At 49.6% G+C, this 17,728-nt stretch overlaps 1 protein-coding gene and 1 long non-coding RNA gene across 3 annotated transcripts; one reads left to right on the top strand and one right to left on the bottom strand.

The window, feature by feature from the left end:
- Positions 1-5,130: 5,130 nt before the first annotated feature.
- LOC130516363 (uncharacterized) lies at positions 5,131-5,987 on the bottom strand. The gene is made up of 2 exons (XR_008947465.1): positions 5,878-5,987; positions 5,131-5,647 (listed from the first exon to the last, which is right to left on the bottom strand). It is a non-coding gene; the product is annotated as an uncharacterized LOC130516363 (long non-coding RNA).
- Positions 5,988-6,130: 143 nt separating this feature from the next.
- unc93a (unc-93 homolog A) lies at positions 6,131-11,099 on the top strand. Of its 2 annotated transcripts, XM_057017305.1 has the most exons (9): positions 6,131-6,269; positions 7,862-7,980; positions 8,288-8,469; positions 8,536-8,765; positions 9,218-9,343; positions 9,420-9,631; positions 9,894-10,029; positions 10,123-10,254; positions 10,617-11,099. In XM_057017305.1, exons 1-9 carry the CDS (start codon positions 6,170-6,172, stop codon positions 10,877-10,879), a joined length of 1,500 nt encoding a protein of 499 aa, XP_056873285.1. In that variant the 5' UTR covers positions 6,131-6,169; the 3' UTR covers positions 10,880-11,099. The 2 variants fall into 2 exon arrangements, with proteins under 2 accessions (XP_056873285.1, XP_056873286.1); XM_057017306.1 differs by lacking the exon at positions 6,131-6,269 and having other exon boundaries at positions 8,293-8,469.
- The last annotated feature ends 6,629 nt before the right edge of the window (positions 11,100-17,728 follow it).

The following is a 17,728-nucleotide window of genomic DNA, read 5'->3' as shown; positions in this document are numbered from 1 at the left end:
GGGGTTCTGTAAAGCACCTGGAGACAATCCTGACTGAAACAGACGCTTTGTTAAGAAAGTTGAATCGAACCAAAAGTTTCACATCTGCACCGTCCACTTGAATTTCCTCCAATTATAAAATAGCAGCAGATCTCAGCTTCCATCAATTCAATTTCCATACGGAGACGAATAAAGTGCATCTTGAATCTTGAATCAAACAGGAATGACTGTCAACCTCCCAACCGCTCCTTTCATCCTCCCTCCTCAGAAAAGCCTCACAGCATTCCTGGTCGTTCGCCATCGCTGCCATAAAGGAGTCGCTCAGACGGCCTACGTTTCCCACAGTCCTCGGCTGCAGGCTGGCAACTGCAATGTGCTTGTCTAATTATCAGGCTAATTAAAGTGTGTGTGTGTGTGTGTGTGGGGGGGGGGGGGGTACCATTGAACTGTGACACAGCACTTAAACAGGGTCTTCACAAGAATGTGAGAACAGCAACACCCCCCCGACACACACACACACACACGCTCACACACACACACACACTCACACACACACACACACATCTTCAGGCAGCTTCCAGCGTGTGTGAGAGAAAGGAGGCTTGAGAGATAAATGGAGGGAACACAATGGAGGCCTGAATAATTCATGGCAGTTTTTTCTGACGGCGAGTTCTTTTGTCATCATCTCTCGCTCCTCACGGAGCCGCCGAGCGAGCGGGCGATGTTCTCGAACTCAATCTTGATACTCCTCCGCTTTCTGCTGATGGAGTCTGAGAGAAACGCAGGAACACAGTTGTTTGTTCTGCAGCTGCTCGGAGCTCCGGAGGCGTCGCAGGAACTTTAGGCCAACGTGAGCGCTGCCGGAAATTCCAGCGCCGCCGTCTGTTTTTGTTCAGGTTCTGTTCAGATTAACCTGCAGAACATTGGAAATGGGCGACGTGGCTATGAGGAGATGAAAGGCCTGAGCTTTGTTCTCCCAGCAGTGGCAACACCGACATCTGCCAACAGCTGGATGTTGTCGCTCATTTACAAACGGTGTCAGAAGGTCCAGGTCAACGCGTTCAGGCAGCGAAGTTCCCTCTGTCCGATCCAGCGAGCGCTGTATTTACTTTAGATTTAAAAATACATAAAAACGCATGACCCTCCCCCCATGTGATCAAATATAGCAGGAGCTGCAAAAAGCATTAAAAAAAGCTGCATCTTTCTGTAGCTGTCCTAGATGGGTGTGCACGTCAGAGGGGGGTGGGGGGGGGGGGGGGGTGGGGGTGGGGGGGGGAGGCATTCAGCTAAATAAAGCCGTGGAGTGTTGTGCTCAGCACCTCTACATCGCCCGTTCATTGTGCTCCGCCATGAAGGATGCACCATGTCAGCAAACATACAACAATGGATGTCTGGTGTCTGTCGCTCTCACACACACACACACACACACACACGCACACACACACACACACACACATTCTCTAGCCCTAACCCTAACCACGCCTAACCCCAACCTAAACCCAGCTCCAACCCTCAAACAGACATTTCAGTGTGAGGAGCAACCAAGATGTCCTCACTTTGCTAGTAAAATGCATACTTTGGTCCATGGACCAGAACACACCCCAGCAGCCAGTCAGGTGAGGTCTTCAGCTGTTGACCTGAGGAGGCTGAGGAGAGCAGCAGGATCTCGTGCACATCGAGCATCCAGACTGTCGGTGTTCAACTCAACATTTCATTGAAAAGAACAATAATCATTCATGAATGTTCAGCTCGATGCCTGCAGAACCAGGTGGTCCTTGTGATCCTGCTGCCGTTGAGCGTCTGATCATGGAACCATGGAGCCTGTGTGGTGAATGAGCTCAGCTCGCATGTGTCACGGTGACAGGAGCAGACTGACACCTCCCTGTGTTGGGGGGGGGGGGGGGGGGTGATGACGCCAGAAGCTGCTGAAGCCTGGAGTCAGAGTCTGCTGCCGACACTGGGAATACTGGGAATACTGGGATTGTGAAGCTGCAACTTCAATAATTATTCACAAGCATCTATTCCTGCCTCTTATCCTGAGACTCCATGGATGGATCCAGACCTCCTCCCACCTCCAGACCCCCCAGACCTCCTCCCTCCTCCAGACCCCCCCCTCTTTGCTCTGCAGGGCTGCGATAACGACCAAGCACCTTTTAATTCCATTTTCTGACTGAGCAGGTTGGAATGACGTCATCAGGAAGTCTCGGGTCGTCGGGGAAACGGTGACACAACAATCGGGTTTTAAAGCATCTTGGTCAAGTTGGTTCCAACCTGACTTTTATGGCACTGAAATAAATGAACAAATAGAAACTTCGACCACATATATTTTAATTTCAGTCTGGGTTGACATGTTTGTCCCTGTTTCTCCACCTTTGAACAATCAAAATTTAATTACTGATTACAAACATCTATTTGGCTGGAAGTCTTTATTATTTATGGCTTGGAAGAATGTCTGTGCTTTATTAAAATCAGATGTGTGTGAGCGTGTGTGTGTGTGTACGTGTGAGTGTGTGTGTGTGTCTGTGTGCGTGTGTGTGTGTGTGTGCACTCCTCCTAGTTTGATTGGTAACAGACCACCAGCGACTGTTGCTCTGCAGGCTCTTCAGCACCAGGAGGTGGGAGTGGGTCCTACAGGCAGATCTGGGTTTTTCTGGGCTCAGAGGGAAATACGGGACCTGGAGGCCTGTTTGGTCATGGGAGCGGCCGGATCAGGCTCAGTGTTCCAGGAACTCTGACTCTGGTTCACACACAGGTCTGAGATTCCAGGAGGGATTTGGGGGCGAGGGAGGAAGGACTGGAAGAGAACTGGGAGAGTTTGCAGCACCAAAAGAATGTGTGTCAGGATTGTTTTCTTCCCACGAGCAGCCAGACAGGTACAGGACCAGGGGACTCTGGGACCGGACCGGGGGACGCTGGGACCGGACCGGGGGACGCTGGGACCGGACCGGGGGACTCTGGGACCAGAACAGGGGACGCTGGGACCGGACCGGGGGACTCTGGGACCGGACCGGGGGACGCTGGGACGGACCGGGGGACTCTGGGACCGGACCGGGGGACGCTGGGACCGGACCGGGAGACTCTGGGACCGGACCGGGGGACGCTGGGACCGGACCGGGGGACTCTGGGACCGGACCGGGGGACGCTGGGACCGGACCAGGGGACTCTGGGACCGGACGGGGGACGCTGGGACCAGACTGTGACCCAGCTCAAGAGTCAATGCCTCATTCAAATCTCTAACTTTACTTTTAACACTGCCAGAAAGATTAAAAACTCTAAATTTTCCTGATCTTGGTGGTTTTTAAGAAACCTGCAGAACTTTGAGCTCAGAGCTGATCTCATTAAACAGACGGAGTAGAGCGCCCCCTGCTGGGCCGCACCCGAACTGAAGAACTCCGAGATTAAACGGACTCCAACGCTGCAGGACATTAAACCCTCGATGTTCACGGTCATGTTACCAGGCCAACACCTGTGACATGCTGGATAGTTCATAATTAGTTTTACACTTTTGGAATAATCCGGAATTAAAAGCAATTAAAAGCTAAAACGAAGAAAACAAGAAAGAAACATGAAAATACAACTGAAAATGGAAGAGGTCTCTCTCTCTCACACACACACGCACACGCACGCACGCACGCACACACTTCTGTTAAAGCAGCAGAATTAACCATTTCAATGGGCTGCTATTCTTTACAGAATGAGCCTGACGTCAGTCTGGTGACATCTCTCATTATTTCCTCCCACAACAAGAATAATAATAATTACTGAGAAGTATTACGTGGGTTATATGTCACGTGATGGAAACTATTTAGATGCTAACTGAGCTTAGCTAACACATGTAAATGTGAACTACTCACTCACTCTCTACCGCTTGTTCCTCCACTAAGGGTCGCGGGGGGGCTGGAGCCTATCCCAGCACCCTGGACCGGACGCCAGTCGATCGCAGGGCTAACACGTGTAGACACAACCATTCTCTCTCACACTCACACCTACGGGCAATTTAGAGTTTCCAATGAGCCTAATCCCCAATCATGCAAGTCTTTGGATTGTGGGAGGAAGCCGGAGGACCGGAGAGAACCCACGCAGGCTCAGGGAGAACGTGTTCAATGGGAAGTTACTAAAGTTAGGAAAAAGGTTGTGGGTGTAAGGACAGACTCAGGTAATTAACTAGAATTCCAAACTCCACCAGGACTCACACGGATCTCGCTTCTCCCAACAGGCCAGAGAGGATCTGGAATCAGACCACATGCTGACAGGCTTGTCTGATCACAATCTTTTAATGGTCACAAGAAAAATAAATGAAAGGCGCTTCGAACCCTGGGCCACTACTGAATCCTACACGATCCCAAAACAGGAACAGCAACATTTCCAAGATTCGATCCACGAAGAAAACTGGGATGAATGACTCACAGGCAAAAATCTAGATCAGGAATTTTCTAAATTTGCCAACAAAATCCAACTTATTCTACAATTTGCATGAATAATTAAACTAAAGGCTAAAAAGAATGACGTGATACAGATGAAAGCAACTCTTTGAAGTTATCTCATTGAGAAATAAGAACCTGGAATTCTATTGAAAAACTATGAGGTAGTTCCCAAAAAACCCAAACTAATGCAAATTGGATGAAACGGAGGTCCGAGACCGTCACCAAAACACCACGATGTCGGCCAGCACCGACGTTCCCGATGGTGCAGCGAGTGTTTGAGTGTGTATCTGTGCGTGTGTATCTTGTGTTGTGGGTTTTGTGTGTCGTGCGCTGCATCGGTGCCGGGTCACGTGTCTCACCACGTTTTTACTCTTTAAATATATTTGAGTGTTTTTAACATCGTGACTGCAGATGAAAACGGGCCTTTTGGCTAATTCTGGCTTTTTTATCCGTGTGAAAACATGTCTTGAAAAAGTCTAAACAAAGATACAAAGGAAATGAGATAAGCGTTCGGTATGTCCTTGGGAACCCGCCCAACTGGAGCTCCTGGTTTAACCCCTTAATGCCTGAATCTATTTCCAATTATTTAAAAAAAGAAAATAATAATTTGGTGTGTTTTTGCTTTTAAGTCGATGCTAAATTGAGTGTTATTTGAGTATAAGACATCAAATGGATATAAATGTAGCTATGATGCAAATTAGCAGGCAATAAGGGTAAAAACCACCTGTTCCCATCTCAGGAATGAAGCTTCTTTATTCCTGTAACAGCCACTGGCATCAAACACAACCTGCTCCTTAACTCCTGCTGCTGGGAATGTCACACAGGCAGAGGCACCTTGTTCAGGCTGGTGATGCTCGGGCATTCCAGACATGTTCCTTCAGTTTTCCATCCCATCATATGATGGAAACAGGCTGGGCACTGGCTACCGTGCTGGCAACAATCGCCCCTGACGACTCGTGTGTCCACGTTAGCCTGCTGCTCCTCAGATGCTCCTCCATCCTTCTTTATCTGGACATTTTCATGGATAACGTGCACGTTTCAGCACAACGTTCCCACCGGCTCCAGGGTCCGTTTGGCCCGGGGCAGGATCACCTTCCCCTGTCAACGAAGGCACCAGACCTTGTGCACACCCATTTGGTATCCCCATTTGTTGGGCTTTGTGGGGAAGTTCTGCATCAGGGCCGATCTGCCTTGAATGGAACCATTTGCTCATCAACACATCATATTTATAGTTGAGGGAGAGCCTGAAATTTGGGGAGAAGTGAGTCAATAACTAACCTGATTTTGAAAGGCCCGTCGTCATTGTGTGGCCACGGAAATGAATGAAATGTTTTATTTCTTCCCACGTGGGAAGAAATTCGCGACAAATAATTCTTCAAACCTTCAAAAATAGTTTTCGTGGGTACTCTACCTCCTTATTTTAGCCATACAAGTACCCCAGAAGGCAGCACATTTTTCTCTTCGCACAACTAACCTCAAATAGGTCAAATATTTTCAGGTTTGCGATCTAAAGATGCGAGCGTTGCATGAGTACCGGGAACAGGCTGTGGTGTTCCCCCGAACGTGTGCCGTGGGAAACTAGTGCATGTAAAAGGTTCCTAGGTATGTGCTCTTAATGCATCAACCGGCACTGGAGGAATAAAGACACCGTTTTGGCTGCATTTGGAATGGAAGAGGTGTGATGCCAAATCGCGACAATAGGCGTTAAGCTGAGGGGTTCATCTAGCAAATAGCACGAGGAGGGAGTGCACGCGGGCGTGTGAGAGATGGAGACGCAGAGGGAAGGCAGAGACATGGATGAAGACCTGCACGCTGGAATGTGGTTTCTTTACGACAGTAAAATCCACTCTGACCTCTTCAGCAAAGGTGAGACGGTTACGTCCATGTTTGAGGTCCGAGCAGAGTTCTGCTGCAGCCGCGCCGAGATGCGGGGAAACGCGGGGAAATAACGGGATGTGCGGGATTCACGAGCTCCACGACAGCCCCACCGAGTGCTTCTCTCTTTCTTCTTTCTGTGTTTCCACCTTTTCAAATGGAAGTCTGGAGATTTTGACAGTTTAGCGATGCTCACTTTCTCCTTCTGGACGACATTTTTGGATATTTCATGTAACTTATCCAAGTATTTTCATGGACCTGCGCGACTTTCATCCCTAACCCTAACCTTAACCCTAACCTTAACCCTAACCTTAACCCTTTCATCCTCATTTATTCATCACTGCTAAACTCATCACTGCGCAAATGTTTCTCCTTAGAGTTTTAGACTAAAGTTGTTCTACACGTGTTCACACGACCTTTGGTTTTCCAGTCTCCGCTCAACATGTCACATCACCGCTATGACATTATTATTAATTAACTATTACTAGATGTACGGTTACTAAAGCGTTGATCATTAGTTTACTCAGTTGTTGCAGCAGCACAGCTGGGAACTGTTCCCACAAACAGGAATGATAAGGCACTTCGGCTGAGACCTGCGGTACCAGCATTGATCCGACAGGGGGCGCCAAATGGCACAGTAAAGAAGATCCACAGGTGGGGGGCACAAAAATACCCATAATCCTTTGCACGGATGGAAACGCAAAAAAGCCAAAGCCATGTAAGTGTAGTAAATGTTCTACTAGTGATTAAAAGGCAAAACACACCATGTGATCAGCTTCAAGACTTGACTTTCAACAACACTGCGTAACACATAATAAACCATCCTTATATAACAAAGTGATTCCATAGGCAGCTTTCACCTGCATGTTTAATGACCAGTAGTCTGTATAAAATGACTGTTGTGTACCCAAGGTTCCTATTTTGGATTAGAACGACTTGTGTTTTGACTGTTTCGACTTTTGATGGATCAGGAATAAATTCTTGTATGAAAATGACCCGAACCACATCCAAATGTGATCTCTGCTGCCTGTGGTCAGCTCGTTTCAACTATGTTCTCCACCTCCTGTCATCAACAGTTTTTGTCTGTTCTGATTGTCAAACACCCCAAAACAGAAAAACACCACGTTAAGACAAACGTGTTCAGTCGTGAGGACAAATTACATAATGGATATAAACCAGCAACGTTATCGGAGGGCCGAACCACCATTAAAGGTGCCTTTACAACTCCAGGTTGGGACGCTCAGATTATTATTGTTATTGCTGAGGTTTCCCGACGGGACCCAGCTCCGTCTTGATCATCCCAGGGAAAAATCATCCGAGGGGACGGAGATTCCACCTCTTATTCATCAATAATCTGCTGCTGTGGAAGTTCTGACCCCACTCTTGTAAAAAGGGGGGCAGCGTTTACGAGATGTCGCAATCTGGGCTGGAGCCCTGTGGGGGGGTGTGATGGACTTTGTTCTCCTTGAAGCGATTAGTAGTGAATTAACGTCCTGTCACAGGCAGAAAGTTATCGGGCTGCTGCTGCGACTTCCTGACAAGCGACTCAGTTTTTTGGAACTTTGTTTTCCCGATTCTTGAAGTTTACCCTGAAGATTTCCCGGAGGCCACCATGCTCAGCAGGAACCTGAAGAACGTCCTGGTGGTGTCAGTCGGCTTCCTGTTTCTGTTCATGGCTGCTGGAGGCCTGCAGAACTTACAGGTCAGGAAAATTAGCAAATGATGATTTTTTAATATTCCCCATAGCTGCATTTATTAATCTTTCAATCTATGATCTCCGAATAGCTGAACCACAGCAGACACTTGAGTTCTCCTGAGCAGATTAAAGCATTTCCATTTCTAAAATAGAAGAGAAGCAGCCCTTTTTTAATCCCAGCCTGACCCTGGCTCTCCGACAGCACGTTTGATCCGTGTAATGATCTGTTTTCCTTAATAATGTGCATCGGATGTGAGATTTCCCAGAAACCAGAGCTCCATTAAACCCGTTTGTCCCCCCTTCGCTGGTGCAGAGCAGCCTGAATGCAGAGGAGGGGATGGGCGTAGCCTCTCTGAGCATCATCTATGCCTCCATCATCATCTCCTCCATGTTCCTGCCGCCCATCATGATCAAAAACCTGGGCTGTAAGTGGACGGTGGTGGCGGGGATGGGCTGCTACGTCTCCTACTCGCTGGGAAACCTCTACCCTGGATGGTAACTCCAGCAAAAACCATCGGAAAGGTCCAAACAGCGTAACAGCGGTTACCGTTTCTCTCCCAGGTACACTCTCATGCCCACCTCGGTGATCCTGGGGTTGGGCGGCGCTCCCCTGTGGTCGGCCAAGTGCACGTACCTGACCATCTCCGGCAACACTCAGGCCGCCGCCCAAGGAAAACGCGCCCCCGACGTCATCAACCAGTACTTCGGCATCTTCTTCTTCATCTTCCAGTCGTCGGGCGTGTGGGGAAACCTCATGTCGTCGCTCATTTTCGGACAGGACACCAAAATAGGTGCGGACCGGGGCTGGGAAGGGCGGAGGGGGGGTGTTGTGTTACCGTGGTAACGTAACAAGCCTGATCAGCTTTGCACTGAAGCAGATGAAGCCGATATCCTAAAGAACTGATTACAGTAAATGAGCGGGTCATCGCCACCAAACAAAGAGTACTCAAAGTCCGTTCCGAACGGCACTAATCACGACAGCAGCGCGATGGCGCCGGTCCAAACACCCACGTCCAAGGTCCAACTGCTGCGGCGGCTTCTGTACGTCTGGAATGGTAAACGTGTGTTCCACTGGAACTGTGGCGATGATCCCGGCCTATCTTAGCTCTGCTCGACTCCGTTGGCACCTGAAGCTTCACGTCGCCATCATCGCCGTTACTCGCTCGCTTCTCCTCATCGTGAGAAGAGCACCAATAAACTGGAGGCACGAGCCAAGATGTCAAGCGTGTTTGTGTGTTTACAGCTGAAATCCCAGAGGAGCAACTGAGGACCTGCGGAGTGACCGAGTGTGGCCTGGTCGTCCAGAGCAACGGCACCACCCCCAGGCCTGCACAGGAAGTCGTGCAGACGCTCCTCGGCTGTTACATCGGTACGGGCACAACCGTGACGGCGTCGGAGGAGAACCGCCTCACACGTAACCTGTGAGTGTGTGTGTGTGTGTGTAGGCGCCGGGGTGCTGGCCATGCTCATCGTGGCCGTGTTCCTGGACGACATCGACCGGGACCGAGCCTCCCGGTTCAGAGAGAAACGGGAGCCCTTCTGCAAGACCTTCCTGGCCACGTTCCGACTGCTGAAGGACTGGAGGCTGCTGCTGGTCATCCCCCTCACCATGTACAGCGGCTTCGAGCAGAGCTTCCTGTCGGGGGAGTACACCAAGGCAGGCACCCTGACGTGGTTTCGATGTTCTAGATGGGGGGCGAGACCCGGTCCTCGAGGGATCCAATCACCTCAGGTTTTCTGTTCTCCCGCTTCAGCAAGTGGAAGACGAAGGTGTGAGATTCTGTCGAGTCGGTTAGAAAACCTGGTTGGATTACGGCCCTTGAGGACTTGGGTTCAACACCCCCGTTGTAGATGGAAATTTGGCTTTAGACAAAATGTTCCGGGTGACTGAAGTCTGGAATTGTTCTGCTCCTCCACAGAACTATGTGACGTGCGCGTTGGGGATCCATTACATTGGCTTTGTGATGATGTGCTTCGGAGCAACTAATTCCATCTCCTCGTTCCTCTTCGGGAGACTGGCTCGATACACGGGGAGAGCCGCCCTCATGTGTCTGGGTAAACCTTTCCCTCTCCTCCTTCTCAGGAACGTGCTACAGCATCATGTCCCGCTCTAATTCTGCTAATTCTTCCAATCTGTGCATGGTTCAGCTGCAGCGACGAACCTCTCCTGCATCATCACCTTCCTGCTCTGGAAGCCTGATCCCAAACAGCTCCATGTCTTCTTTCTGCTGGCTGCTCTCTGGGGCATGGCTGACGCCGTCTGGCAAACACAGACCAACGGTGAGAAGAGCACAACAGACCCCGTCACCGCTAGCATCGGTCCAAAATAGCACATTAACTGTTGGGGAGGGAGGGAGGGAGGGGCCCTACTCCCTATATAGGGCACTAACTAGGGTGTGAGGACCACTGCATCCTGATTATTGCCCTCAGTGTGTAAGTGATGGTTCCTTCAAGCAAATATATCCCATCATCCTTTGCAGGTGCACACAAGAACCGAGACAGTGAATGTTTTGATATTTAGCTGTAAAAAACACCTAAAAGTGAACCGATCCCGTAACGTGACAGTATAACGTTGTTTACGCCGCGCTGGACGATGTCTGTGTCCGAAGACTGGACTCACTTTGCTGTGATGTGTCCCGCAGCTCTTTATGGGATCCTCTTCCCACGAGACAAGGAAGCGGCGTTCGCCAACTACCGGATGTGGGAGTCGCTGGGCTTCGTCATCTCCTTCGCCTACAGCAGCTTCCTGTGCCTGGAGTATAAACTCTACATCATGCTGGGGGTCCTGGTGCTGGCCGCCGTCACCTACCCCATCGTAGAGCGCCACGAACACATGCACCCCACCCTGACTCAGGAGAACGCTGAGAACACCAGCACCAAGATCATGTGCCAGACTCAGATGTAGACCCGGACCTCCGCAGCTCCTGGGTCCAGAGCGGATGGAACCATTGATACTGGGGCATTTTGAGGTCCCGAACCGTCTCGTCCTGCAGCGGTTCTGCTGCGTTTGGATCCCCTCCACTTGGTTTGCTAGCATTTTTCTGAGTGACGCACTTTTGTAAATATTTCTGACTCCACACATTTGCTTTTTTAACCTAAATTAAATGGTCACAAACTGCTTAAAAGCCCATTTTATTCTATGTCAAGTACAAAGTAACCACGCCCCTTTCCCTTCGCGGGGGGGGGGGTCAAAAGACTCAATCCAAACCAGAAGTGGCTTTAAAATGCCCAACTAAGCTTCTCGTTAACTGATTTACTACTTTCAACTGCTTGAAAAACAAAACTCGACGGCCGATGGACCTGGAAGGACGAGCAAACCGGAGAACATCAACAGCCGCAGCAATAAATCAAAGACGCAGCGGCAACGTGCTGCATTTCAAATGGTGCTTTTATTGCAATGTGTCGCATTCCCACATTCATAGATGTTACAGGTTTGTTAGTCAAAGCATCATTTCCTCGAGGTTGGCGTCCTCAACTCGGAACAAAGACAAACGCAGAGGGATCAAATGCACGAGGTGGTTGTGTTCTGAGTGTAGGACAGGTGTGTGTGTGTGTGTGTGTGTGTGTGTGTGGTGTGTGTGTGTGTGTGTGTGTAAACTTAAGCAGCCACAAACATCTGAATGAACAAACCTCCAAAGTTAAACGTCCAGTCGATGCAAAGAGAGTTTGAGTTGTGTTTGTCTCTCAGCCTTCGGGGCCCTCGGACCCGGACTGAGACTGATTGTCTGTTACATTCCAAATAACCGGGGGGGGGGGGGGGGGCTCTTTCAGACAGAAGAGAAAATAGAACATGCATAAAATTCTCCCAGAACAACATTGTCACTCATAGTCTTTTAATAGCTGCTCCGATGCCTCTTAAAAACAAACTTTACATGAGTGTAATATACAAAACTGGACAAAATTGAGTAAATTGTATCATATATATTTATATATATTTATTTATATTAATTTATACAAGGGTAAAAGTGGAACCTTGGTCATTTTTCTCTGGTCCCAGAGAGCATTCCCGCCTCTACAAACAGGACAAAGTGGTGAGTCGACCAAAAGTCTGACGCCCCGTCGAGCCCCGACGCGGCGCCACTTCCAACACGCCACAGCTGCGGCCTCCTCCACCGAGAGGTCGGTTCTGAAACCATCATCGAGGAATGCGTGGGAGTGGAGAGTCTCAGCGGTGCGCCGGCACCCGACTGCCTGGACTCGGGAAGTGCGGAAACTGGATCAAAGCGACTCACGGACGACCTTTCATCTGTCAAACGGGTTTGTTCCGCCTGCTCACCAGGACGCCGACACACTCGCTACGCACGAGGGAGCGTGACGTTGGGAGGAGACGAGACACGTTCGCGTGCGTTCCTGTAGGTCAGGGCACAACTGTTGCTAGAGACGAAGCCTCGCGCACGCGCGCGGCGCCGCTCCGCCCGGGTCCGAGGACGAACGCCATCAGAGCTGCGGGCGGAGCCGGCGACCGCCCAAAAAGGTCCCGACAGGCCGGGCAGCGGCGGAGGGGGCGGGGTCACCTGAAGAAGACTGGCATAGGTGGGCTTTTCCTGCCCCACTCAGGTGGTTCCTGCGAGAACCTGAGCTGGTTTTCACGCACAAAGGTTCCCCGGGGGAAATTATGGGATGTGGTTCTGATGGCCTTTTCACTCTGAGCAAATCTCATATAAAGTGCAAAATTAGATTGTATTTGCAAATTCCTGGAATCATCTGATTAATATTCTACGTGTGTAAAAAAGTCATTTAAAATACAAGTTTTTAGAAAGTTGAAAAAAGGCTTTTCTTTAAAAGGAAAACAAAAGAGAAACCCCGGAAACAGGGTCATTGCTGAGCACGCGTCACGGCAGAACATATGTACACGAGGCACCTGAAGTTTGGTATAGAAAGGATTTACTGAATGGAAAAAAAGTCCTTGTTTTGTCCTCCCAAAACATGAGATTAAAAGCTGAGAAAGGTCACCAGACAGGCTAAATTCGCTGAGGGCGGTTTGGGTGGACGTTAGCGGTCCCGATCAAATGCTCTCTTCAGTAAGGTGCATAGCTACTGGTTGCAAATGGTGGTTGCTTTCTTTCCTGTAAACGAGTGATTGACACTTCAGGCACAAAAATGCTTCATTGGTAAAGGGGGCGGGGCCACTGTACCGAGCTAGCTTTGGGGATGGGGGGGGGGGCAGGAGAGAACACACGGGCCGCTACATTACACGGTGAGGTTTGCATATGAGATCCATCAAACGTTGAGAAGCTTTGGTCATTTACTCCTGACAAATGCAAATAAAAGGCTACATCCGTCAGATTGTGAGCGAGGTTTCTACAAAAGCCGCTGAGGCGCCACAACCAGGCAATGCTCCTCCAGGAAACCAAGGCTCCACTCACCCAGATCTGCTTAAACTTTCAACAACAGACAAAATTAAATAATATGGCCTTTTCTTTTTAAATTAACCCGTACAAAAGCCAGTCCACACCGCTTCTCTCAGTAAAATCACATTCAGCAGTCGCTAAAAACAAAGAAACCAAACCAACCATTCTCTGGCATAGTTGTGAAACACCCACAGGAACTGTGCAGGGTCTGAAGAGCAGAGAAGAAAAGAAACCAAACTAGGACATCTTCCACTTTTCCACCTTAGAGAACACCAGATATACAGTATTAATCACTGACACACGCATTGATAGTCATACACAGACGTACATCAGCAGAAAAATAAAAAAAGTACAAAATCAAAATAAAACATGGAGGCAAGTTGTTTTTCTTTTTTTTTTTTTTTTCCTTTTCTCAATTTTTTTCTTAAACCACAAACTTGGAGCACTACGTTTTCGTTGATTCTGAACAAATACATATTCACATTTCTCTGTTATATACATTATGTTAACCAAGTTACAAAAGAACTTAAACCTTGTACCAGGTGACTGTGGGGAGGGAGGAGGGACTCGTTTCCACGGTTGCATTTCTAGACAGAAAAGAACTCACAAAACCACGTGTACGCTTTGTATTTGGCATGTTTATGTGTTCCTGTGGGGGTGAAGGTGTGGAGGGGGCTGCAGCAGAACCGTTTCCATAGGAATGCCTATTCCATGCAGAAGAGTGGGGGGGGGGGGGGGGGGGCTCGCCGCTCTGAGTGGAGTCAGAGTGGCGAGCAAACCAGAGGCAGATTCCTTCCAAAAATAGCATAAAATAATATACATTCTTCCACTTTGTGCAGCTTCTGTTTCCTCTGAGTGTCTTGAAAAGAACCAAACAGTGGCGCAGGAGGTGCCCGACCCTTGTTTTCACACTGGGAGACCGGTTCCCTCCACAGGAAACATCTCCAAACCGAGGACGAGGAGGTGACCCCAGAGCGGCTACGCTACGCTAGGCTACGCTAGGCTAGGCTAGGCTACGCTACGCTAGGCTAGGCTAGGCTACGCTACGGCGGCCGCCTCCGTCCGTGACGGTCTGACCTGCCAACAGCAACAGGGACGTTCATCCTAAATCCTCCCCGTTTTCAGAGGCTACAACAGCTAAAAACGATGAATCCACCCTGGACCATCGGGTCACTCATCTACAAAACTGGAATGGAAACTGGATCTAAAAAGTCAGAACAATAGGATTTTTGGTTCCACTTCACTTCATGACTGAACGGCTCCCGACTGAGCCCACAAGTGTCTGCAAACGGAATGTCTCAGTCTGGAGGTAGAGGAGAAGGTTTGAAGCGAGACGACATGTTGCAGAGACTTGCTGCTCGGCTGGAGGTCAGAGGTCAGAGGTCAGAGCAGACTGGAAACACCTCCAGAGTCAACTGCTGAGATGATTTCATCTTTCAATGCAAAAAAAAGAACAGAACCTTTCCTATGAGTCCGCAACAATAGTGCCAGGAGGCTGAAAGGGTCCGAGCGGAGGCACCCAGAACCAAATTAACGAGTGCTGCTGGATAACGAGGGGAACTCAGAAGCTGCTCACAGTGTGAAAACGTGGTCAAAAGGAACAGATCATCAGACAGAAACAATAAAAATATATATATATGTAGAAAGGTGCTCAAAGGCCACTGATGAGTCCTCAAACTCTTCTAATAAATAAAGACACAAAGGAAAGAAGAGAAGAAACAAGAGTCGAATTAGTTCAGTCCAGAGTTGCTTCGAAATTAAGAAAGGCCAGAGGTGACGGCTCCTGGGACCTGTTTGGTTCTGTGCCCGCACACACACACACACACACACACACACACGCACGCACACAGACACACACACACACAACCACACACAGACACACACACACAACCACACGCACACACACACACACACACACACACAACACACACACACACACACAGACACACACACACACACAGACACACACACACACACACCACACACACACACACAACCACACACAGACACGCACACAACCACACACACACACACACACACACACACAACCACAGAGCATTTGAGCTGAACACAAAGTGGTTCTCACATCGTACCAGACTGGAGGAGTTGGTGGGTGGAATGTTGACCTTGTCCTACACGTCCCCCTGTCCAACGCTGCCTAGGGGGGTGCAGCTCTGTGGACGCGGGACACAGGAAAGCCCTCGACGGTCCGAGCATCGGGGGGGGGGCTGGAAGGATGGGTCGGGGGGGGGGGGGGTGGGGGGGGGGAATGGTGAAAGGATGGGTCGGGGGGGGGGCGAAAGGATGGGTCGAGGGGGTGAAAGGATGGGTGGGGGGGGGGGCTGAAAGGATGGGTCGGGGGGGGGGGGGGGGGGGGGGGGGGGGTGAAAGGATGGGTCGGGGGGGGCGAAAGGATGGGGTAGAGGGGGGGTGAAAGGATGGGTCGGGGGGGGCGAAAGGATGGGTCGAGGGGGGGGTGACTGAAAGGATGGGTCGGGGGGGTGAAAGGATGGGTCGAGGGGGGGGGCTGAAAGGATGGGTCGAGGGGGGGGGGGGAAGTGAAAGGATGGGTCGAGGGGGGGGGCTGAAAGGATGGGCGGGGGGGGTGAAAGGATGGGTCGGGGGGGGATTGAAAGGATGGGTCGAGGGGGGGGGGGTGAAAGGATGGGATCGAGGGGGGGGGGGGGGGGCTAAAAGGATGGGTCGAGGGGGGGGGGGTGAAAGGATGGGTCGAGGGGGGGGGGGTGAAAGGATGGGTCGAGGGGGGGGGTGAAAGGGTCGGGGAAAGGATGGGCCGGGGGGGGGGTGAAAGGATGGGTCGGGGGGGGGCTGAAAGGATGGGTCGAGGGGGGGGGGTGATTGAAAGGATGGGTCGGGGGGGGTGAAAGGATGGGTCGAGGAAGTGCTGATGCAGACTGAATGTGAGGTCTGTGCTGGGCTGAAGAACTGGCACCTCGCCACAGACTCCACTACCATCACACACACACACACACACACACACACACACACACACACACACACACAACACACACACACACACACACGGAAGCTTGATTAAGAGTTGTGAGCTGGAGTGGCAGAAACAAGCATTTCTGGGGTTGCTATGGTTTCCTAAGGACAGATGAACTCTGGGACCAACACCGCTGATCGGCTCAACCCGATCACGTCGCTCTTCAATGCTGCAAAGAGGTTTCACTCGATGTCCGACACACAAAGGAGCGTCACCGTAGCAACGCTTCTGCCATGCTCGTCGATCAAGCAGATCACAATTTGGCCCCCTGCTGCCCCCTACTGGGCGGAAGCAGGAAGATACATGATGTTGGAGCGGTTTGATGGCCATCATGTCACACTTGATACGTCTGTAAAAAAATACAGCTAAAATTCTAGTGCCAGAATTTAGAGTTAAAAACAATCATTAAAGATTTGAAATTTGTCATTCAGTGTATAAAAGTAGAGCTTATTAAGCTCTGATGTGTAACCAATCATAGCGCGGGGGGGGCAAAGTTCTGCTTATTCTAATCCCACCCTGTAAAAACTAGACAACTAGGAAGTGTTGCAATCTTTTCCCTAATTCCCGGACGTAGCGGACACTCAGAGGGAACATCACGTGAGGTCTGTGTGTTGCGGCGTAATTCGTGTTAATGTGGGAGCTTTAGAGCACAAATATTGTATTTTCAATAGTGTTCTGTTGTCATTCTTTTTTTATAGGTGTGTGTTATCGCAAAGAGAGACAGTGTCTGACTGAGCAACAGTAGTAGGAAACTGTGTGTGTGTGTGTGTGTGTGTGTGCTGCCAGAGGAGTGAAACTTTCTTTAGGGAATCAGGTGGACGAAAATAAAAAAATAGGAAATGTGTTGAATAAAAAAATATAGATGTTTCTTGTAATTGAACCCGTCCTGCTTTGATTCAAATTCATGACAGCTTTAAATTCATTAACCATCACATCTTTGTTAGGATCTTCTAGTACTAAAGCTTCTAAGTAAATCTCATTATATAGGAACAATATCTAAAAAGTGCGTCGTTCGCTGTGACTGCGGGTGTGGCGGCCGTGCAGCCGGGACTGTCGGCATCGCCGGAGGTACCGGAATCACAGCAAAGAACACGGTTAAATGTACGTATTTATACAATGGTTACAAAGACGCGTAATGTCTAAAAGTATTGTACATGTACGACTTTAAAAAAGAGAAAGGAAAGATCAGACGGCTAACTAGCTCCCTGCTAACCACACAGAGAAGAATCAAAGGCCTCTTTTATCCTGTTTTAGAAGACGCCCAATAGGAGGACAGAGGGATCCGCTTATATATCATTTCAAAATAAAACAAGAGAAGAAAATCACCTTAAATTTTTCACATTTTAGAAAATGGAACAGTTTCCTCGTCCATTTTGTCCGGTGTGTTTCCCCC

The sequence above is a fragment of the Takifugu flavidus genome, chromosome 19 (genome assembly GCF_003711565.1).
Source record: "Takifugu flavidus isolate HTHZ2018 chromosome 19, ASM371156v2, whole genome shotgun sequence".
NCBI classification, from domain to species: Eukaryota; Metazoa; Chordata; class Actinopteri; order Tetraodontiformes; family Tetraodontidae; genus Takifugu; species Takifugu flavidus.
This window is presented reverse-complemented; position numbering and strand designations above follow the sequence as displayed.